Source organism: Cottoperca gobio, chromosome 14 (genome assembly GCF_900634415.1).
Source record: "Cottoperca gobio chromosome 14, fCotGob3.1, whole genome shotgun sequence".
Classification (NCBI taxonomy): domain Eukaryota; kingdom Metazoa; phylum Chordata; class Actinopteri; order Perciformes; family Bovichtidae; genus Cottoperca; species Cottoperca gobio.
This window is the reverse complement of record NC_041368.1, coordinates 14,857,044-14,879,543: the sequence shown is the minus strand read 5'-3', so window position 1 is coordinate 14,879,543 and position 22,500 is coordinate 14,857,044. Positions and strand designations below refer to the sequence as shown.

The 22,500-nt window shown below is 43.1% G+C and overlaps 2 protein-coding genes across 2 annotated transcripts in view; both read left to right on the top strand.

Moving 5' to 3' along the window:
* pds5b (PDS5 cohesin associated factor B) overlaps positions 1 to 12,432 on the top strand; it is a 27,590-nt gene extending 15,158 nt beyond the window's left edge. Inside the window, 25 exon segments of the mRNA XM_029448442.1 lie at positions 1 to 140; positions 1,033 to 1,184; positions 2,525 to 2,638; positions 2,806 to 2,887; positions 2,978 to 3,026; positions 3,234 to 3,373; positions 4,033 to 4,148; positions 4,291 to 4,396; positions 4,585 to 4,745; positions 4,905 to 5,028; positions 5,279 to 5,437; positions 5,692 to 5,760; positions 5,908 to 6,044; positions 6,268 to 6,391; positions 6,603 to 6,807; positions 7,111 to 7,225; positions 7,540 to 7,672; positions 7,804 to 7,923; positions 8,399 to 8,461; positions 8,561 to 8,706; positions 8,850 to 8,922; positions 9,895 to 10,322; positions 10,458 to 10,541; positions 11,378 to 11,486; positions 11,588 to 12,432. The exon segment at positions 1 to 140 is cut by the window's left edge and continues 6 nt beyond it. Of these exon segments, the coding sequence (XP_029304302.1) occupies positions 1 to 140; positions 1,033 to 1,184; positions 2,525 to 2,638; positions 2,806 to 2,887; positions 2,978 to 3,026; positions 3,234 to 3,373; positions 4,033 to 4,148; positions 4,291 to 4,396; positions 4,585 to 4,745; positions 4,905 to 5,028; positions 5,279 to 5,437; positions 5,692 to 5,760; positions 5,908 to 6,044; positions 6,268 to 6,391; positions 6,603 to 6,807; positions 7,111 to 7,225; positions 7,540 to 7,672; positions 7,804 to 7,923; positions 8,399 to 8,461; positions 8,561 to 8,706; positions 8,850 to 8,922; positions 9,895 to 10,322; positions 10,458 to 10,541; positions 11,378 to 11,486; positions 11,588 to 11,620 (3,182 nt within the window). The 3' untranslated portion in view covers positions 11,621 to 12,432.
* A 3,411-nt stretch (positions 12,433 to 15,843) lies between these two features.
* Positions 15,844 to 22,500, top strand: part of kl (klotho) — a 10,184-nt gene continuing 3,527 nt past the window's right edge. Inside the window, 14 exon segments of the mRNA XM_029447983.1 lie at positions 15,844 to 16,560; positions 17,108 to 17,538; positions 17,631 to 17,710; positions 17,961 to 17,974; positions 17,976 to 18,095; positions 18,097 to 18,125; positions 18,323 to 18,428; positions 19,043 to 19,192; positions 19,514 to 19,749; positions 20,301 to 20,394; positions 20,396 to 20,497; positions 20,775 to 20,953; positions 21,697 to 21,804; positions 21,993 to 22,098. Of these exon segments, the coding sequence (XP_029303843.1) occupies positions 15,844 to 16,560; positions 17,108 to 17,538; positions 17,631 to 17,710; positions 17,961 to 17,974; positions 17,976 to 18,095; positions 18,097 to 18,125; positions 18,323 to 18,428; positions 19,043 to 19,192; positions 19,514 to 19,749; positions 20,301 to 20,394; positions 20,396 to 20,497; positions 20,775 to 20,953; positions 21,697 to 21,804; positions 21,993 to 22,098 (2,472 nt within the window).

The following is a 22,500-nucleotide window of genomic DNA, read 5'->3' as shown; positions in this document are numbered from 1 at the left end:
TGAGGGTTAGATCACATGACCCAGAGGAGGCAATCCGCCATGATGTCATTGTCTCTATAGTAACCGCTGCCAAGAAAGACTTGTCTCTGGTGAATGATGCATTGCTCAATTTTGTAAAGGAGAGGACCTTGGACAAAAGAGTAAGTGTTCTGTTGTATGTTTGGACTCGTTGTTTGTAGGCCTGGACAATATGGCAAACAAAATGTTAATATCAGTCGTTGATATTCATCACAATGTAAATGAAGTCATTATTTCTCTTGAGCTTGAATATTTCCTAGTAGTAGAGTCAGAACCTGAACAATGACAATTGAGCTTCAAACAGAAGCATCTAGTTAGAATAATTTATTTATACAAACGTGAAGTCAAATCTTCAAACCTGCCCGTCTAAGTCCTTATGAATCTGCAGTGAGATGTTAAAATCACTCCTGCGCTTTGCTATTAAAGAGCATTAGTTTGCGTGACGTGTCTATTAACGGGTTATTAGATGGTGATGTACGTAGTTTGTGGTATTTCCCGTCTTTTGGTTGCACATGTTTTTGATAATAACATTATATATAAACCACCCGTCTGTTTCGCGTGGGACTTCAGGTCGTGTTAGCCGCGTCTGGGACCGCCTCGTCTACTTTGTGGCCAAACGGGTCTTTCAGTAGAGAATATATCTTCTGTTGTCTCGTTACCTTGTTATCCACAACAGCTCTGACTTTGGAGTTTGTTGCTGCTTCCTGTGTCCTCTGAGGGAAACACGCGTCTCTATCTTCTTAACTATCTGGCTTTTGATCCCACAGCAACATGTGGCGTGCACATTGTGCACTGACTGCAATCCATTGCAATGCAGGTGTTTCTAGTAAAAGCTTTGTTTCTGTGACGTGATTGTTTTTAAACACTGTAGCTCATCCACTGACTGTATATCAAAGTTTCTCCTTTCCTGATCAGTGTTTTTAAATAATATTTTTGGAGGGAGTACAGCCATCCTCATAAAAGTCTCATTTAACTCGTCATGATTTGTAATGTCTGTTTCCTGTCCTTCATCAGTGGCGTGTACGTAAGGAGGCCATGATGGGCCTGGCATCGATCTACAGGAAGTACTCTCTGCAGGGAGAAGGAGGGAGGGAGGCCTCAAAACAGATTTCCTGGATCAAAGACAAGCTGCTCCATATCTACTACCAGAACAGCATCGATGACAGGTTTGTGCCCATGAGTTCCTGGCTGTTATATTAAAAAAAAAACATAGGAAAGTCCAAACGCCTTTGTGAATTTCAATAAAGCGTTTAATACCTGGGGGGTAAGTGTTTGAAAGGTAGAGCATTTAGATCCATTCCTTTTTTTAAGATGCTGATTAGGCTCAGTGAGTTCCTTTTAAACCGATGGCTCAGCCGCAGCGTTCGTGTGCCTTGAGCTAACGGCAATGTGCTTTTGGATTCCTGCACTTAATTTAGTTTGATTAATGTGTCTTGTTCCATGGATAACCAGCCGAATGTAGATAAGGTAATCCCATCGAGATTCTTTACAGCAGACTTTGGCAGTGAGCCAAACGCTTCACCCGCTTTTTAAAAAAATCAGCCCCTTCAGAATCCGGAAAGCAAAAGCTTCTCTCTCTTAGACTTGAACCGTTTGTCCCTGCAGTTTCACAATCGTGCAGGAAGAGACACCACGTACAGCAGCCGCAGGGCTCCATAATGTGAAGCAGTCACAGCTGTTTTCATAAGCAAGAGAAACAGGACTTTATTTCATTTCATTTGAAGAGCCAGGCTGCTTCACTTGGAACCGGATTACTTGGCGTGTTATTGTTTCTCCACCTAAACATGCGCAACATGGAGAGCCTACAGTACCGCACTGGATGTTGTCGAATGTCATTCTGCTAAATGTTACAAGCTGAGGTAGACGTAGATGAGCCGTGTTGAATGAAAACTCGAGGAAACGTCCTGCAGAACAGTGTCCGAGGTGGCAGTTATCCTTTGAATCCCTCTGCTGCAGTGGAGCCGCTCGGCTGCCAACAGGAGAAGTCTGTATTGTAACGGGCAGTTCCTGAGTTTAAGCAGTGCCGCATTAAAAGACTTGTGCATGCTCGGCAAAGTCTGTCCTTAAAACCTTCTGAAATAACCAAAATGTCAGGACACGAAGCATCTAAAAATGTCCCATTCGCATTAGTAGAGGTATTAAAGTGGGAGATTATGCCAGGTCTGCTGAGAAATCATATCAGTCTATTTAATTAGATTGTTTCTGATACGTTTGGTTCGAAACTGCCAGTGGCGAGTGAGGGATTATAATCTCATGAATGCATAAATATTTGATCAATGTCAACAGGGAATTTATAAATAATAATAATTTTCTTTGCCTCATCATCTTTTTCTAACCACATTCCCACATTTTCAACGGCACTTTGTCCCAACACGCTTTAATTGTATCCCCTGGTGTAGAAGATCCTATTAAACAAATCTAATGGTAGCTTAATGACTCAGGATATTCTGGATTTTTGATCTAAATGTAATCCTTTTTTCTTTTTTTTTAACAACGTTTTGCACAGGTTGCTGGTGGAGCGGGTCTTTGCCCAGTACATGGTTCCTCACAACCTGGAGACCTCTGAGAGGATGAAGTGTCTTTACTACCTGTATGCCACCCTGGACACCAATGCTGTCAAGTAAGTCTGTCTCACACATGTAAGATCAATGAGGTCGCAAAACATACACAAATGCAGTCTTCAGATAACGCCAGGAGGAAGGCCTTTTTATTTTCCAACTGTTCATCGACCATTCCTCCACATCATTTGTTCCCATCTCTTCTCTCCTCTTCACGTCTTCCCCTCAGAGCTTTAAATGAGATGTGGAAGTGCCAGAATCTGCTGAGGCACAATGTCAAAGACCTGCTGGACTTGATCAAAAAACCCAAGGTAACGGCGACTGCAGAACACCAGAAGCTGATGGTTAATTCGCCGTCGTCTCGTGTATCTAAACTATTTTCTTCTGTCTGTTTTTTTTAGTCCGACGCATCGAGCAAGGCGGTATTCGCCAAAGTCATGGTGATCACGAGTAAGGGCTCTCGCACTTATTAAATGAGTTTCTTTCAGAAACCGCACAGCTTGTTTTGATTCATAGTGCCACGGGATCTTTCCACTCAGCGTAGTACAGAAACAAAGAACAGAGCTTCTAATGAAATTGCTGAAACGGGACGATCGTGATCAGCCTTGAATGATTTGTGTCTTTTTTTTTCCTTTTTTTTCCTTTTTTTTTTTTTAGAAAACCTGCCAGACCCAGGCAAGGCTCAGGACTTTGTGAAGAAGCTGGCTCAGGTCCTGGATGATGACGAGCGAATCAGAGATCAGTTGGAAACCTTGGTCAGCCCATCGTGTTCCTGCAAGCAAGCGGAAGTCTGCGTGGTGAGTATTGACATTTCTGTCCGAGTGCGGTGCCCTCTAATTGAAATCCCGTCACTGGCTTTGTTTCCGTGTTTTGATTAATGGCCTTAAAGTGATCGTGTAATAAATCACACTGTGAATTAGTCTTCATTAATCTTAAATCTCAAATTGATATGGCGCAGTCTCACCACGAGAAGATAATTGTTTGTATAGACTGATATAACTTTATTGTCCCTGAGGGAACATTTGTCTTGGGCAAAAGTGCTCCAAAGGGCTGCAGTCATCTTTTAAAACCGTACGTAGCTAAAGGCTTGATAATAATGAAGAGAATATCGATCACCTCTACACCTCTCTTCTGCTTTGTTTCACCGTGCGTTAATCTGTTCAAACTTGTGCCGCGTTGAAAGTGACGCTTAGAGTTATTAGAGTCCGATCAAGTAAGATTGCTGTTGTCACTTTTACATCGAGGTTACCAGGGCGTTTATTCAGACGTGGGAACAGCGTCTTTAAATCGCTGCCAGATCAGCGTAAAGGGAGCATGTCTGAAAGGGGGCTGTGTATGTGTAGCAAGTAGACCAACAAGTGTGTATGGGTCTACAGTACTAGTTAGGCGCACAGAATCTGAGTCTAAAAATGACACATTAATAATTTTTTTTATTATTTGTTTGACACCTTTACAGCGAGACATCACTAAAAAGCTCAGCAGCCCCAAACAGCCCAGCAACCCATTCCTGGAAATGGTCAAATTCCTGCTGGAGAGAATTGCTCCTGTACACATCGACACAGAATCCATCAGGTACTCCGTGTGTGTGTGTGTGTGTGTGTGTGTGTGTGTGTGTACAGGCAATGACACCTACTTTTAAGTCATCACATTAATACAAATGCCGGTGATATTTGATTCAATTGTGCAGTATTTGACCTCTACCATCATCTGTCAGTGCTTTGATAAAACAGGTTAACAAATCTATAGACGGAACAGCTGATGATGAGGAGGAGGGCGTCCCCACTGAAGAGGCCATCAGAGCAGGACTGGAACTACTAAAGGTGAAAACCAGCCAGAAACCCAATGTCAGCTGGCAGCAGTTGCAGTAATGCAACCAATTCTAGAGTTTGCTTAAGATATAACCAACACGTTTGTCTGATGATGTCAGTGTATATTATTGAACAATATTCATTAGACCTCAGTCCGCTGTTTGACCCCTTTTTTTTTTGTTGCTTTTCATCCCACTCAGGTGCTGTCATTCACACACCCGGTGTCGTTCCACTCTGCAGAGACGTTCGAGTCTCTGTTGGGTTGCCTGAAGATGGATGACGAGAAGGTCGCAGAGGCTGCGCTGCAGATCTTCAAGAACACGGGCAGCAAGATGGAAGAGAGTTTTCCTCACATCAAATCGTATGTGTCATTGCCTGATTTGATGCTTTCCTTCATTCTCTAGCTTACAGCAGGATGTGTGACCTGACTGTGGTTCGCCTTGAGCGTGCTGCCCTCTTTCTGACTTCTGACGATACTTTGTGTGGTTTGTAATTGTGATTTCTTGCCTGCTCCCCCAAGTGTTTTGCTGCCAGTACTGCAGGGCAAAGCCAAGAGAGGCCCCCCTCGCCAGGCCAAGTATGCCATCCACTGCATCAACTCCATGTTCACCAACAGAGACACACACTTTGCCCAAATCTTCGAGGTCAGTCAGTCCCATCTCTTTTGGTTTTATACTTGTTTTGCAAATAAAAGGGGAGAAAAGACGTGTGCGACTCGATCAAGTTATGCAGAGAAATTGATTGGATTGATAAATGTGTCTGAAATATGTAGAAAATGTGACCCTGAGGTGAAATATTCACTTTAAGAAGTAAAATAATGAAACACCGATGTGTGTGTGTGTGTGTGTGTGTGTGTGTGTGTGTGTGTGTGTGTGTGTGTGTGTGTTTCTCCAGCCTCTGCACAAAAGCCTGGACCCTGCTAACTTGGAGCAGCTCATCACTCCTCTGACCACCTTGGGTCACCTGGCTCAGCTGGCCCCAGAACAGTTTGCTGCACCGCTCAAGTCTCTAGTCGCCAACTTCATTGTGAAGGATCTGCTCATGAACGACCGGGTACACACATCTTATATACAGTATATTCATCACAGATACCAGACTTGTGTAGAGAGCCAAGTCTTAAGACCTAAAATCTAAAGTAAATAGTGACAGTTTTGTAAAAGTTATTATAGTTTATTTATCCAACAAACCCTGAAACATGGCTGTTCCAAGGTCTCGTAAAACTGTTTTAGGATTCTAGTATTGGTATTTGTTGCTGTCTGTTCGTGTCATGTAAAGTAAGTCTTACAGTATTATTTCTCTGTCTGTAGGTCCTGGGAAAGAAGACGACCAAACTTTGGGTGCCCGATGATGAAGTGTCCCCGGAGACTCTGGCCAAGGTCAGCAGTTCACCTTCGTATCTCTTAAAAACTCTGTCCACCTGTTCAGGCTGCTGCCGTCTGTTCTTGATCTTCTTCCATACCTCCATAATGACTTTTGTAACTCATGTGATGCACTTTTCCTGACCTTCCACCCTCCATGTTCAGATCCAGGGCATAAAGCTGATGGTGCGGTGGTTACTCGGCGTGAAGAACAACCAGAGCAAGTCGGGCAACTCCACTCTGAGGATGCTGACTGCTATTCTACACAGTGACGGAGACTTAACCGAGCAGGGCAGGATGGGGTAAACGACTAAGCCTATCCTCCATTTATTAGACAAAGAGTCGTGTGTGTGTGTGTGTGTGTCTGTGTGTCTTCAGATAAAGAAATCATGTCATTTTCAGTGAAGCGCTGGATCTTAATGAGTATTGCGGACCCTCGGGGGATGCTGGGCTTTAATCGTAAACACATTTGCAGATGAATAAAGAAATCCTTGTTGACTCTTGTCTTCTTGGCTCCTTCCCCAGTAAACCAGACATGTCGAGGCTGCGGCTGGCAGCGGCGTGCGCCCTGCTGAAGCTGGCACAGGAGCCCTGCTATCACGAAATCATCACGCTGGAGCAGTATCAGCTGTGTGCTCTCGTCATCAATGTGAGAGCTGCCACAAATCCCCTGTTTTCAATCCATTTTCATGGTTTTGATTTCGTATGGTTTTGTAATGAGGCACTACCATCTTGTATGATTTTCTCTTCAACACTCCACCGCTCTGCTCCCTCTCCATACTTCTCCAAACCATTTCATAAGGTGTCTCGTCCTCATCATTGTCACGGTTCTCTGTGTGTCTCTTCTCTTGGCTCTCCAGGATGAGTGCTACCAGGTGCGACAGTGTTTTTCCCAGAAGCTCCACAGGGGCCTATGCCGCCTCCGCCTGCCTCTGGAATACATCGGCGTGTTCGCTTTGTGTGCCAAGGACCCTGTGAAGGAGAGGAGGGCTCACGCTCGCCAATGCCTGGTGAAAAACATCAACATACGGCGAGAGTACCTCAAACAGCACGCTGCCATCAGCGGTAAAGAAACTGAACAACATCTCATTTTCAAATGACATCTGACAATTGTTCTTTAAGCAGTTACAAAACGCCCGTAGCATGATACTCGTCCTCCGTTATTGAATTTGTATCCTCGACAGAACACATCTGATAATAAAGCGGTGAAAATAAGTGATATGACTAAAGAGGAAATTTAAAAAGACAGTAGTCCGGGGAAAAGCACTTCATGAGATGTTTTGCATTCCTTTTTAAGTGTACCTCCGTGCACATGGCAGACATCATTAGCACTGTTGTGGTGAGGTAATGTTTGTGTGATATTTACAGACAAGCTGTTCTCTCTTCTGCCGGAGTATGTGGTGCCCTACACCATCCACCTGCTGGCACACGACCCAGACTACGTCAAAGTACAGGACATCGAGCAGCTCAAGGAAATTAAAGAGTAAGTCGTGCACGGGTGAGCTGTTGGCCACTGATGATGGAAGAATACTTATTTAATAAAAGATATGAAACTCTCAGCTGGGTTATTATAACCTGGTGTTTACGTTACAGAGTCATGTTCTGGGGGACACGCAGCTTTGTCGGCTATAAAAAGATTAGGCACTGAATAACTTTGCTCCCCCTCAGAGAGTTCTTGGTGCTTTATCATTGGCATTACTCATAACTGCACCTGCTGTTTAAGTTCCATGTGCAAGGAAAATTCTGGCTATGATTCAAAGTATGTTATGCTGATGTCGAATGCATCTTCCTTATTAGGGCTCTGTGGTTTGTGCTGGAGATCATCATGGCCAAGAATGAGAACAACAGTCACGCCTTCATAAGGAAAATGGTGGAAAATATCAAACAGACGAAAGATGCCCAGTCCCCCGGCGATCCCAAAACCAACGAGGTACACATTACTTCTACAAGCCACTTCATTAAATATCTCATATGTGGACATTTCATATTCATTCCCCGCTCTTAACTGCCGTCCCGCTGACCAGACGCTTGTGTGTGTGTGTGTGTGTGTTCCCTGTACAGAAGCTCTACACAGTGTGCGATGTAGCCATGCACATTATCATGTCAAAGAGCACCACCTACAGCCTGGAGTCCCCGAAAGACCCCGTGCTGCCCTCAAGCTTCTTCACCAAACCCGACAAGGTTGGTGTCTGCACCCCGAAGCAAAATGATTATATTTCATTCTGTTCCATTCTTCTTCTTCTTCTTCTTCTTCTTCTTCTTCTTCTTCTTCTTCTTCTTCTTCTTCTTCTTCTTTGCATGTATATCTGAGCTGCTAATGAGGTCTGCGAAAACACTTTCTCCTCCTTTTGACTTTTCAAATGATGGATCAAGACGCGTACGTCCTTTTTTAAATGTCACGGGTACTAATGCGTATGCACGTCCTTTTTGAAACGTGCACATGCAAAAGTAATGCTTAAAAGATAAACGGGGAGGACCTGTGTTTCTGTGGCAGCCGGCAGTAAGGTGCTTCCCAGCGCCTGCACGCTGACTCATGTTTTGACTGACATTGTTTTACGTCTCCTCATAATGCTCAGCTTGTGTTTCAGTTGTTTAGTTAATAATTGTTCTCTCTACACAAACAAGCTCTCTGACATAAGATCATTCTCTCTTTCAGAATTTCAACAACACGAAAAATTTTCTCCCGCCGGAGATGAAGTCGTTCTTCACACCAGGAAAGGTAAGCGCCATCAAACCTCCGATTGCATCTGATTTCTGGCTTTGTTGAATGGAACACATTTCTGACTCTTCTCCCCCCCCCTCCCCCCCTCCCCTCAAGCCCAAGTCTGCTAACGTCTTGGGTGCAGTAAACAAGCCGCTGGCGTCTGCGGGGAAACAGATCCAGAGTAAAGCTTCTCGTATGGAGACTGCCAGCAACGAGGACTCCTCGTCCAACCCAGGCTCCCCGCAACGCAGCAACGCCAGGTACGAGACATGCACATACACGTTCCTCTAAAGACTCCCCACGCCACAGGATGGACCAGCCAACACAAGTTCAAACCCCAATGTCAACTTTTCTTTGTCTTGTGTATATAAAGTAGCAACGGTTAATACTTGCTGTGTTCCAGGCACGACAGCACAGAGATGGATCACAGTGAAAACGAGGACTTCAGCCTAAAGAGAGCCGAAAGCACTGACAAGGTATTGGAACTTCTTTATATACGGATATATAATATAGCGAAAGTGCTTCATTGTTGTCTTTTCATGGTATTTAGCTGGTTTGTCTTATAATTCAAAGTAATTTGTGTGTTTGTGGGGGGGGGGAAAAGTATTTTCTCGGTTATCATATCCACATTACTAACGAGTTTCTCAGACCATCTTGTATGTTCATATCTCAAAGCTCCATAAATCTTCAAAATATCACATTATTGAGTTATTTAATCCAACTATTAGGATGTTTTATGTTGACTGAATCTCTTAATGTTCCTCCCTTAGTAGGAAAGATTCCTATTTCTAAGGAACTGAAGCTTTATTTCCTTCCATGGCTTTTATTTTAATAGGAACATGCTCGACACCATTGGGACAAACAGGCACAGATAAAATGTCTCCTTGTATACGATGCCATTTTTAATTTTCTTATGGCAAATTTACAAAAACTTAAGTATTATAAGCGATGGAAAAACTGCCATTTTCTTTGTCTGTTTTTATGGTCTGACTGCATAAATGAACAAAACAAACATGATCTAAAATGACACGGTATCTTAGGACGAGTAGAACGGCGTGTTGCTGGGATCCAAGTTAAGTGTTTCCAGTCATAAACCCTTGTGACTCGGTGTTTTGATTCTACTGTGCAAACACCCGCAGGATTTAAGTCGAGATAGGATTAGCAAGAGCGTGTTGTGTAAACTATCATTCATAACAGCCTCCAGACCTACTGCATTATGTTGTCTTCTGAATCAGGCCAGTTTAACTCTTCCCTCTTCTACAAACAGTATCTTCTTCTAGCAAATACTAGTAAACCAGAGCGTTTACAACATTCCCAGCGTGACCTCCCCATGCAGAAAAGAATAACAATAATAAGCTAATGGCGCTCTGGTCATAAAATAAATCCTGGTTCACAGGACGCCCTCTGACCCCCGTCAACCATTTGTTCTGTTTGGTTTTTTTTTACAGGATATTGAAAAACCCCGCGGCCGCAAACGTGGTGTGGCCCCCAGTGACGACCAGGACAGCAAACCAAAGCGTGGACGCAAGAAGGCGGCAGCCAACCCAACTGCGCCGGCCGAGTCCGAGGAACAGTGGGACGAGGACAATCGGCCAGAGGACGAGCAGAACAGCCCGCCGAAAAAAGGACGCAGGGGCCGGCCTCCGAAGTCTGCCGCTCCCAGTCAGGATACTCCTGCCAAGGGGAAGAGGGGGCGAAAGAAGGCCGCTCCTCCACCAGAAGAAGAGGAGGAGGAGGAGGAAGAAGAGAAGGGGGAGAAGGGGGAGGAGGAAGAAGAAGTGGAAGAGGAGGAGGAAGAGGGTGACAAGAGCAGTGAAAATTTGGAGTTGAAGACCAAGGGAGGAATACAAACCAGGGCGCTGCGGCAATCACAAGGGTAAGAAACTGTGTGCGGTAAATGCATCCAGAGAAGTTGGATCAGCTTCAGTAATAACATCCGCTGTTGGCACTGAGATCGCTGTCAACAAGATTAATTTAGTCTCAAACTCTGGTGTCGTTTTGTCTTCTTCAGCAGCACGGAGTCGGCAGAATCCACACCGCAGAAGAGGAGAGGACGTCCACCCAAATCAGCTCAGCCACCTGCCAAGAAACCAGCGTAAGATGCTCACTGTGTGTGTGTGTGTGTGTGTGTGTGTGTGTGACAGGGAGATTGAAATGCCGTTTCTCACAGTCTCAAAAAATAAAGAATACATATGTGTGTTGTTAGGGTTAGTGTGTGTTATATATACATACAATAAAGAGGTATAAAAGCACGACAATAAATGGTAACGGTTTTGGAATATTGTAATATATGAAATTCTAACTTTTGCTCGCCTGCCACTGTCTGGTAAAGTAATTGCAATGGACCAGTTTAGCATCATTTCATATTTGTTCTTGCACAATTTCAATTTGAACTATTTCATCAGGTCAAAGAAAAGCTAACATAAACTCAACATCATTGTTCTTAATTTAAAATAAATGTTTCATGTTATGGTGGTTTATATTGACTTCATGAAAAGCACAAACGTTTCCTGCCATCGTCGGGAGTAATGACACTTTTGGTCACATTTTGTCGGGCTACTTCGTGGTAATGTATTTTGTCGCCTGGGTAGAGTGTGCGTAACCGGTTCGTAATTTGGTCATAAACAAGAGTCCCCTGCCGTTCCTTGAATTTGTCTTGACGATTTCGGCGTCGGACCCTTACAGACAGAAGTTCCCTAATCTCGTCTAGTGGTACGCCTTCCGAACAAAAGACTAGAAGGTCGGGGGTTCAATACCAGGCTGCCAAGTATGACCCTGACCCTGAGTTGCTCCAGGGAGACTGTCCCTGTACTTAGTTCACTGGATAAGAGCGTCTGCTAAATGACCTGTGATGTTTCTACATTTACTAATGTCTCCCTGTTACATGCCGAGGTATTCTGAGTCAGTGTCTATTCCCTCTGTGGTATCCAGGCGTGGCGGGCGATCGAAAGCAGCTGCCGCTAAAGACGACTCGGAGGAGGAGGAAGAAGAAGAAGAAGAGGAGGAGGAAGTGGTGCAGGAGGAGGAGCCAACACCGAAGGTACTGAACGTCTTACATGAATCATATCTGTGAATTCTGGGTTTTGGACTAATATACAAAAAGTGGAGGAATTTAAAATGCTTTTCTCTCTCCCCCCGTAGGGTCGCAAGAAGGCAGCAGGGCGAAGAAGATGAGCTACAAAAAGAAAGATGGAAGACAAACAAAGGCGGTGCGTCTACTCTGAAGTTGTGGAGGAATGACGTAGGAAAGAAAATATGGACATTGAACTTTTTAAACTTTTCATACGCAGATGCTCCTACTGTTACACAAGTTCCCACACTTGCATATACCACATGCACTCGACATCAGTACATCCGTATCATCAGCTGTGGGTTGTTGCATTGTGATAATGTTCGCCACATTAAGTAGAAATAATTTTAACAGAAAAACAAAAAAAGATCACTCTTGTAAATAGTCTCTTATGTCTGTTTCATGTTCTGTTGTTGTGTTTGATGCTGACTGGGGGGATGCTGTAAAGCCTTTTCCCCGCCAATATTATTATTATTATTATTATTATTATTATTATTAAAACTTTCCCATAAACCAATATTGCTTATCAATCATTCCCTCTGTCACACTTTTAAAAACTGAAAGAGATTAACCATTATCTTTTTTTTTTTTTATTATTAAATATTAATTGTCATTTTACTTTAAAAGAAAACATGATTTTTTGTTTACAGCTCTGTATATTAATACTTTTTTTCTTTTTCTTTTTTACATGTATTGAAAAATTCTAAAAATGTCAGAAACCTGTCCAAATGTAGAGTTGCCTCTGGAAAAGATTGTAGTGTGCGTTTTATTTTTAGGTTTGTACTTGCTGGTAGATGGAGGTCATGAGCAGCTGTGGTTGTAGTTTTTTGTCATTGCTGATTAACTGGCTTCACATCCACCCAGTCAGATCCTCCGTTGTATCAATATAATTCTCTATAAAACCTGACCTGCTCGATTTCTCTTTATTTCTCTTTGAAGTCTTGGATGAAGCAGTTTTGTTTGTTTTCCTGCAGGAGGAGATCAGCTGTGATGCCTTCAAGTGTAAGCTACTTTTCGGTTGGTGGTTACAAAGACAAACACCCGCTCAAACTGCTTTTAATTCTGCCTGTTCTGCTGTCTTCACGTATAAGATAGCTAGTTTAATACTATGCATCAATTTAGAACTGGAAACAAACATGTCTTAGGTGTCCGGTTACTAATATCTCATCCACAATTTCCAACCAATCAGAATGGAGTAGGAATAGCACAGGTGTAAATCTAATTAACGTGTGCGTGTCCTACTATAAGAAGTCAACATGTCTCAGAAAGAAACTTGTGGAATATACAGTTGTACATGACGGGTAGAAGTTGTCAGCTACATTCAAAATAAGTTTGTGAACTGGAACTGTTACTGACACCAGGCTTGTGACAGATGAGGGTGTCCCAGTACTATACTTATTCTATACAGTATTATTATCTACTTTAGATAATAATAAGATTCCACCGTCAGCTGGACTTCATAAAGAGAAAGCAAAAATGTATTTCTCTTAACTTTCACCACCATCCACGATTAGTTTTATATTTTACTTTAAGCGGCGTCGACATTTCCTTTTGAGCAATGAATTGTGGGAAAATAGTGTTTATTTTAGGATACTGGCTGTTTGACTATTTTTATTTGTCACATTTCATGAACACACCACGCCGTCAAAAGCTGCTTATAATTGTTGTGCAGTATGGATCTTGGACACCGCTTATTTGTTAGAATAGGCATATTGAGGAAAATTACTGGCAAATGTCATTTTGGATCTGATCAGCCAAAAAAACATTCCAACATTTGTCACTAATCCCTTGGTTGGTCCAAAAACTGCTCACCATGTACGAGATGCTGAATGCAACAGAACAATACATTTGATTCTTTTTTTCTGATGTCAGGCCAAATACGGAAGAAAGAAAAAGGGGACATGACAGCTTCGAAAGATTTGGAGACTTACCAGAAGGACTGAATTCTTGCTTATATAAGCAGTTGCTTTACATAACACTGCACACACACACACACACACACACACTTCATGTTTGATGTGGACGGAAACTGATAATCCGGCTGAATAATTCTATTTTAAGAATTGTTTTTCCCAACTTTAAGTTTGGATTTCTAATACTCTGGTTCCACTAAGGGTCGCCAAATCTTCACAGGAGGTCGTGAGGACTTGTTGATTTTAAGGGCTGTAAAATGACTTTAGACAAATAAAAGAAATGCATTTATACAGTTGGCCTATATCTCAGGCTTTATTTCATTTCTAAGAAGAAAATTAAGTGATATTGTTTTGAATGGCCAAGCATCAGGGAGAAGAACATATTTAATTTGTCAGAAAGGACACCTTTTAAGTTTGCATGACTTACAAATACAATAAACACATAGAGAAACAGAATTACATTAAAGGTTCTAAAATAACCAGGAAAACTCATCTCTGATGCAATATCCACAGGAAATAATCTGCTCAAAATTCATCCAAATTGCTTGTTTTACACAACGTTTCTGCAGTTATTGCATTCACTATTTAGATTAATTGGACAGTTTAGCAGTTGTTCTGTACAGTTGTTGTTGTGCATTAAATATAATATGAAATATCCATAAGATATGTCACTTAGTCGAGCGAGGACTGAATTAATTGTGCAGATGCTTCCATAAAGCAACAGTTGCTGCTGTTTAGCTGAGAACTAAAAAGTGATTAAACATCATAAGTTCTCTTTGGTTTGACATTTTGTTTTGTACACACAGTAGTTTCCCCTCACAAATAGCGTGTCAGACCGGCTCCATCTTTGTGCCACATCTTCAGGGGCACAATCATGAGCCCTGTATTTGAATTGGATGGATTTAACCACACAGACAGTTTGTTCTCTCATGCTGCTGAGGATCACTCCACGGTGTTCTTCCTGTGTTATATCTATAAATGGAGCAGTGCTCTACATTGCTTATGCATGTACACTTGAGATCTGAATTTTCCAGTGCTGCTCGGCTCGGTGGAAAAACACCCACGCGCCACGTTCTGCCCCTGGTTATGATCCATGACCGGCAATAATCACGTGCTGCTCGGCTGCCAAGTGAGTCTGTTTCCCTGCATCAGATAACGCACCTGCCTCTCAAGGCAAACACAATGCATCACGACATTCTTTACCTCTGTCCCTCGCTGAGCTGCACATGATTACATGACTTAAAACGGATATGGCTCGGATTTAATGTAATATTTGTTTAATGCATTTAGATGTCCAGCCTGCGCAGGTCACCAGCTTATTCTAAAATATAACTTTGGTTGACAATTGATCACATTTTGATAAATATTCCTGTTTTATCTTTATGAATAATGAAGCAGGTAATTTAGCAGGCTCATCTCACTTCTGTTTGTTGGACTAATTGACAAATCATTTAAACTTGACGCAATTTAATGTTTGTTGTTGTATTTCATCATTGTTAATTTATGAAAAAGAATAGATGTAAAATAATAAGGTCTTACCTATCCAGAACATGTCTAGTGGGATGTCATGCCTTCATCTAAGAGCTCTAAGAGCTGACACACACACACACACACACACACACACACACACACACACACACACACACACACACACACACACACACACACACACACTATCCAACACCTCTTCAGTTATTTATGCAGGTACTGTATAGACCAAGATGGCCAGCAGTAAGAGGCCTGAGTTTCCAGGCAACCAAGCTGAAAGCAGGAAGATAAGGAAGTAATGTGACCATGGTACAGCAGGGTACACTGACTGCTGTTTGCATATCTTCTCCTCACCCCCTGCTCTCCCCTCTCTCCCCCATCATCCTCTGCCTGCACACACTCCTGACTGATCCAGTGAGAAATGCAGATGAGTTTTTCTGTGCTCTTGACATGTGACATTTAAATGGAGTTATGAGATTATCTGCCAGTTGAGGATGTATGATAATGGTGCTGTTACTGAGATCATATTAAGGCTTCTGCACCTGGGTCACTCCCCTGTTCTGTCCTGGATGGGGTATCATCAAATGTAGGTAGAAACGTTCATTTTGAAGGAAAAGCCCAACTGAGGCCTTCATTAAACACTTACTTTAAAATGAGTATTCTTTATGTTTGTATCCCTTTAGTTACATCTTAAGCTAATGTGTCCCTACTTTGTAAGCGATTGATGATGTGGGGCTGTTAACATCAGGTTGTGCCAGGAGACCTTGTGCGTCAGGTGCTTTGGCTAATAATTGATAGATTTGAAGAGGCGGCGTGTGGTGGGTTCACAGCTGGCTGGCCGCACTCCACAGCCCGCTGTTTAGTCACCGAAAGCATGGTTAAATAAGGATTGGAGTTAAAAACGGAGGCCAATTTTGACAGGCACCATGAGTGGTCTGCTCGCCCTTTTGACATTTCTCGCCTTCACCTCTGCGGCCGCAAAACCCAACGCTGGTTTGAAAACGTGGGGACGTTTCAGTAAACTGCCTTATCCAGGAGACAAGGCTTTCCTCTACGATACCTTCCCCAAGGACTTCATATGGGCCGTGGGCACGGCGGCGTACCAGGTGGAGGGCGCGTTTGAGAAGGACGGCAAGGGGCTCTCCATTTGGGACACTTTTACGCGCGGTGGGAACCGGATGGCCACCGGGGACGTTGGCAGCGACAGCTATCACAACATCCACGCCGACATCCGAGCCACCAAGCAGCTTGGGGTCAGCCACTACAGGTTCTCCTTGTCCTGGTCCAGGATTTTCCCCAACGGCACCCGCGGGAGTTACAACAAACTCGGCACCAACTACTACCGGACCCTCATCAAGAGGCTGAAGGAGATCCGCGTGCAGCCGGTGGTCACGCTCTACCACTGGGACCTGCCCGACAACCTCCAACAGACCCTCGGCGGCTGGAGTAACCCAGAGCTTGTGGGGATTTTCAAGGACTACGCTGATTTCTGTTTCCAGACTTTTGGGGATGATGTGAAGTATTGGATCACCATTGATAACCCGTTTGTGGTGGCGCGGCACGGGTATGGCACCGGAGTGGTCGCTCCCGGGATCAAGAGCGACCCCGACCTCCCGTTCCGAGTTGGACACAATCTCCTTAAGGTCAGTTTTTCGTTTTTTAAATAAAAGTTAGTAAAAAGTATAATTTTATTCTCTGAATTGCTGTTAGGGAAGTATAAAATGGACATATTCTTGTATGCACAAGTATCTAAAAAAAGAAAGTATACTTACTTATATAGTAAAGGTGCTTTCCACCACTGCTCATATCTACTTTATTGAGTTTATTTATCTAATTTCACTTCCACTATTATCTTTTTAACCTTTGTAGTCTTCTAATCTTCATCAAGTTTTTAAAATGATCTCTCTTTTATTTTAGTCTGCAGAAGTCTCCCTGTGTTTGACTGTTTATCTTTCAATTGTCTTATTAGTCATAGATTATAGATTTTTATATATATATATATATATATATATATATATATATATATATATATATTATAGATTTTCTTTATTTTGTCTTTCAAACCCCTCACTTTCTTCTCTTTCTCTTTCTCATCATCATTGTATACCTACCATCCTCTCCAACCTCCTCTTCTCCTCCTCCTTCTGTCTGACCATGATTTCTCTTTCTGTCTGTGTGTTTCTCCTCCAGGCTCATGCAGCTGCGTGGCATCTCTACGACCGCCACTACCGACCCCGTCAGCAGGGCAAGCTGTCCATGGCGTTGGCCTCTCACTGGATCAAGCCCAGCCGCACTCGCCTGGAAAGCCTGCGGGAGTGTCAGTGCTCCCTGGATCACGTCCTGGGCTGGTTCGCCCGGCCTCTGTTCACAGACGGAGACTACCCTCCCAGCATGAAGGCGAGGCTGGGCTCGCGGCTGCCCTCCTTCACCCCGGAGGAGAGGGAGCAGGTGAGGGGAACAGCAGACTTCTTCGCCCTCTCTCACGGAGCGGCCCTGAGCTTCCAGCTCATGAACGACAGCCTGAAGTTTGGGCAGCAGGAGGATCTGGACCTGAGGATGCTGCTCTACTGGATCAACGCAGAGTACGACAGGCCACCCATCTTTGTGGTGCAGAGTGGTTGGTAGGTTTGGTTGATCCGCCTGTATGTCAGTGAAGTTCTTGTGTGTTGTTCTGGGGTTGTGAAGTTTTGCTTGTTTTAACTTCTCAACACAGGTACGTCCTCGGCAATACCAAGACAGAAGACCCAAAACACATGTACTACCTCAAGAGGTTCATCGCAGAGGCACTAAAATGTGAGTAATGACTAATGGATAAGAAGATTGTCTGACAAGTAATGGATGAATGATTAAAGTCATTTTCCATTGAAAAAGTGCACAAAATGCTGTTTTTAGTGTGTCAGATATGAAGATTTCCTACTTTTCTTTGTTTTACATCATTCAACTGAATATCTTTGGGTTTTGTAAGTAATCGTTAGCTGCAGGCGTAGTAATGACACAGCAGACATGATTCTGAGCTTTCCATCTGTCTGTGTTTGCCACACAGCAATCATCATAGACTGGAGTGAATGTGATTGGATACACAGCCTGGTCTCTCATAGACGGCTTCGAGTGGCACCGGGAATATGGGATACGACGGGGACTTTACTATGTTGACTTCAACACTCCTGACATGAAGAGGAGAGCCCAAGACATCTGCCACGTTTTACAGGTACATGGTGTCATGTGACGAGTGGGGATTTTGACACAAGGATGCACAACACTGTCATATTTTGCAGATATGTGTTGATTTTGTCCAATAACAATACGAATATTTCTTTTAAAGGCTTTTTGTTGATAACACTTTGCACATAATGGCACATGTAAGTATGCCAGAGATAGTTTTCAATCTGATGATTATTCTTAAAGAAACGTCATCCAGAGGAACGGTTTCCCAGAACTCCCAGAGAACAGACCAGCACAAGGAACCTTCCCGTGTGACTTTGCCTGGGGGGTATCTGCCAACTCCATACAGGTTAATGTGTTTGTAGGTTGTGTGTGTGTGTGTGTGTGTGTGTGTGTGTGTTGAGGATGAGAGGACGGAGTGTGTGTAATGTATGAGCGTGTTGGGGGAGGATAAGGGAGTTTCCAAAGGGCAGAGGTCTGATAATGAAACAAGAATACTTCCTCACAAGTAGAGGAATTTGAGAAAACATTAACAATGTATTAACTTTGGTTGAGAGGTGCAGTATAAACATTACTAATATTTAGTTAAGTGTGAAGTTTTGTTAACTCTGCAAGAAGTCCTATTATCGTTACTATTATTTGTATTCTCAAACTTAGTATCGTGAGAAAGGAGGTTAGTAGTTGTGATTCCTCCTCCTTGCCTAAGGTACATCGTGTTCATCACATTTTTTCAAACTTGCAGTTTTCATGGTGAAAGTCCAGTTCAAAGAACCGCCATGATGATGAATCCTCTCTTAATCATAAACCCCGTCTCCCCACACTGAGCTATAATCGCACAGGACCAACTGTTATTTATTGATTTGTCCCATTTGGCTTTTATTTGAATTTGTGAGTATAAGGTAAACACGGGATGAGAGGGCGAGTGAGTGCATGTTTACATTGGTGTGCTGTCTCATGTCATAGGTGGAGACCACGCCCAGCCAGTTTGCAGACCCCAGTGTTTACTTGTGGAACATCTCCAACAACGGAGAGCTGTTGAAGCTGGAGGGCTTCAGTGCACCGCCTCTACGACGAACGACACACTGCGCTGATTACGCCACCATCCGACAACAGGTAGGCTCTCCTACCAGTGAAACATTTATCTTCTCAATAGCTTAATACACAAAAGAAAAGGAGGTAGAGGAGAACAATTTACCACTAACCACTGGCATAATATCCAACCTTGTTGAATCAACAATGAATGTTTTATGAATGTTTATCATAAAACTTTTGACTTTGAAGTTTTTTCCCTCGTAAATGTACAACTTTAAACCTTCTAAACGTACTTTGTATTATAAAAGGTCACATTTTATAATAGGTTTGTGTGTGTGTTGTTTCCTTAGGGTGTGTAAAAGTTAAAGTTGTGATGATGCTAATCCTCCTCCCTCTCTTCAGGTGGATGAAATCCGGCAGGTGGGGGTCAACCACTTCCACTTCTCCCTCAACTGGTCAGCTGTGGTGCCTACAGGTGACGTGGCTCATCCCAACACCACCCTGCTGGGCTACTACAGCTGCTTCACCCGTCAGCTGCTGCAGGCCAACGTCACGCCCGTGGTCACTCTGTGGCACCACACACGCCAGCGAAGCAGCATGCCCGCCCCTCTGGATACTGCTAACAAATGGCTGAACAGGTCAGTAATAACAGTTAACTCAGATTCCTCATTTGCATTGTATTGTTTTATTGTTTTCCTGAATGCAGAGCGAGAAGCCTTAGAGCTTGAAAATCTGTTCCAAACTGAGCGCTAATAAACATCCATCTCTATCACGTATGGTGGATTACAATTTTTATAGTTTCCGATAAGTAAACACGCAACGATGATGTTCCCGGCAACAGTCTGTCCTTTGTTGCCATCAACAGGAAGCCGCTATCACTTGCTGCCATGGTATCATCTTTGCTTTTCCTGTAATAATAAGATAACACTAAAGCCAGTGATCATCACAATATTTGAAATGTCTTTGGTAATAGAACAATATGATGTATTGGCATTTTTTTATCTTTATTGGTTCAACATTTATTCCAGGATATTCATGGAGTGTGTGAGCTTGACAGCGTTTTGTGATATATATACTGTGATGACTTTATAGTTAAAGTATTTCATGATACAATCATAAAGAACCATGTGCTGATACAAATGCAATCTTTGCATGAAATTCAATTTCCACATTTGACTTTTTCTCTCAGGGAGACTCCAGAGGCGTTTGCAGACTATGCCAGACTTTGTTACAGAGAGCTCGGCGCTCATGTGAAGATGTGGATCACCCTAAATGAGCCCAACTGATGAGATGGTGAGCTACGAGGAGGGACATCAAATGCTGCGGGCGCACGCTCTGGCCTGGCACGCGTACAACAGGGAGTTCAGGGACGCACAGGGAGGAAAGGTCAGTAGAGGAATTCATTTTAAAATTCTATTTATTTGAATGCTTTCATCATACGAGTATGTTGTTTTGTTTTAATGTAAGTTTCCCCACGTTGGCTCTGGCTTCTTGTGCTACATGTCATGCAAAATACAACACTCCCTGGTGCACCAGAGGATGTGGCAATGTGTTTTAAACAGTAAATATAGTAAATGTAGAAACCTTCATGAATTAGGTATATGTTGAAACACGAATAGGAGAAATAAACTTCCCACGGTTGATCCCCTGTGTTGTGTCTCAGGTGTCTCTGGCTCTGCACATGGACTGGGTGGAACCGGCGTTCTTGTTCAGCCGTGAAGACGTGGAACCAGCTAAAAGGGTTTTAGACTTCCGCGTCGGATGGTTTGCAGAGCCGATCTTTGGCAGTGGGGACTACCCTCTGGGAATGAGGAGCTGGCTGCGTCAGCTCACTTCATTTAAGTACAAAATACTTCATTCATACTTCACACTGTCGCTTTGTTAGCTATAGAGTAAACATTGCGGTTTCGAGTCACAATAAAGAAATGTTAACCTCCGTAATTCAATGTATTTCTGGTAGTAATAGAATTTAAGGGTTGGATTTATACTAGGATTGTTCAAAGGTGGATCATGTCCCCGAGGCCTGTTGTTTGGTGTTGTTTGGTGGGGTATCATTGATCATGATGTTGTAGTAGCAGGAGTAGACGTATACCAGTAATGACACAAATGTAAGTGTACACAATTATTGGTTAATGGGGCAAAAAACAAAACTACTAACTTGTACTTGTGAAATACATTTCCTATGTAAAATGCCATCTTTGTGTGTGTGTGTGTGTGTGTGTGTGTGTGTGTGTGTGTGTGTCGGTGTGTGTCGGTGTGTGTGTGTGTGTGGGTGTGTCTGTCTGTGTGTGTCTGTGTGTGTGTGTGTGTGTGTGTGTGTGTGTGTGTGTGTGTGTGTGTGTGTGTGTGTCTGTGTGTGTGTTGTGTGTGTGTCTGTGTGTCTGTGTGTCTCTGTGTGTGTGTGTGTGTGTGTGTGTGTGTGTGTCTGTCTGTGTCTGTCTGTGTGTGTGTGTGTGTGTGTGTGTGTGTGTGTGTGTGTGTGTGTGTGTGTGTGTGTGTCGGTGTCTCTGTGTGTGTGTGTGTGTGTGTGTGTGTGTGTGTGTGTGTGTGTGTGTGTGTGTGTCTGTGTGTCTGTGTGTCCACAGCCTGCCAGTGTTCAATGAGAAGGACAGACTGCTGGTTAAAGGGACATATGACTTCTTTGCCATTAGTCACTTCAGTACCGAGTTGGTGACGCATGCCAAGGAAGACTCGTAAGACAAAACCTTTTTGCCTTTTGTTGTGACGGTGACACAAGTCATACAAACAGGAAACACGGGGGGTTAGGGGTATGACGTTACATATTACGTCCAGCATCTTAAAGGCATGCGATAATGAGCATGAAATGAAAATGTTTTTTTTAATGACACACAGCTTCTGTATCATTTCTGCATGTCTGCAGGTACACCTACACAGCCAAGCTAGAGGTCCAGCACATGATCGACACCACATGGATCATGTCCCCGAGGCCTGTTGTGCCCTGGGGCCTGAGGAAAGCCCTCAACTGGGTGAGACTGTTGGGCTGAACAATTAATCCAAATTTTATTGAAATTGCAATATGGACGAGTGCAACATCCAAATTGCAGGAGGTGCAATGATTGTTTAAGGCACAATATGTGTCACAATACCATTCTGTTACTACTCAAGTGTTGTGGTGCTGCAGAGACGTCCCGTCACACCATGATCATTGAAAAATATCTTTCAATGAGAATAATGATGCAAAATGATAATTCCATTCAAAATCAAGAATCTTATCGCAGTTGCAATATTAGTCAAAATAATTACATGGATGTCACTTTTAACCAGGGTATTGCACTCTTCAATGAAAAATTATTAATGACTTAATGTCTTCAAACATTATTGGAGGTCATCTTTAAAATGTCATTACAAAACCATGAATGGCTTACAGT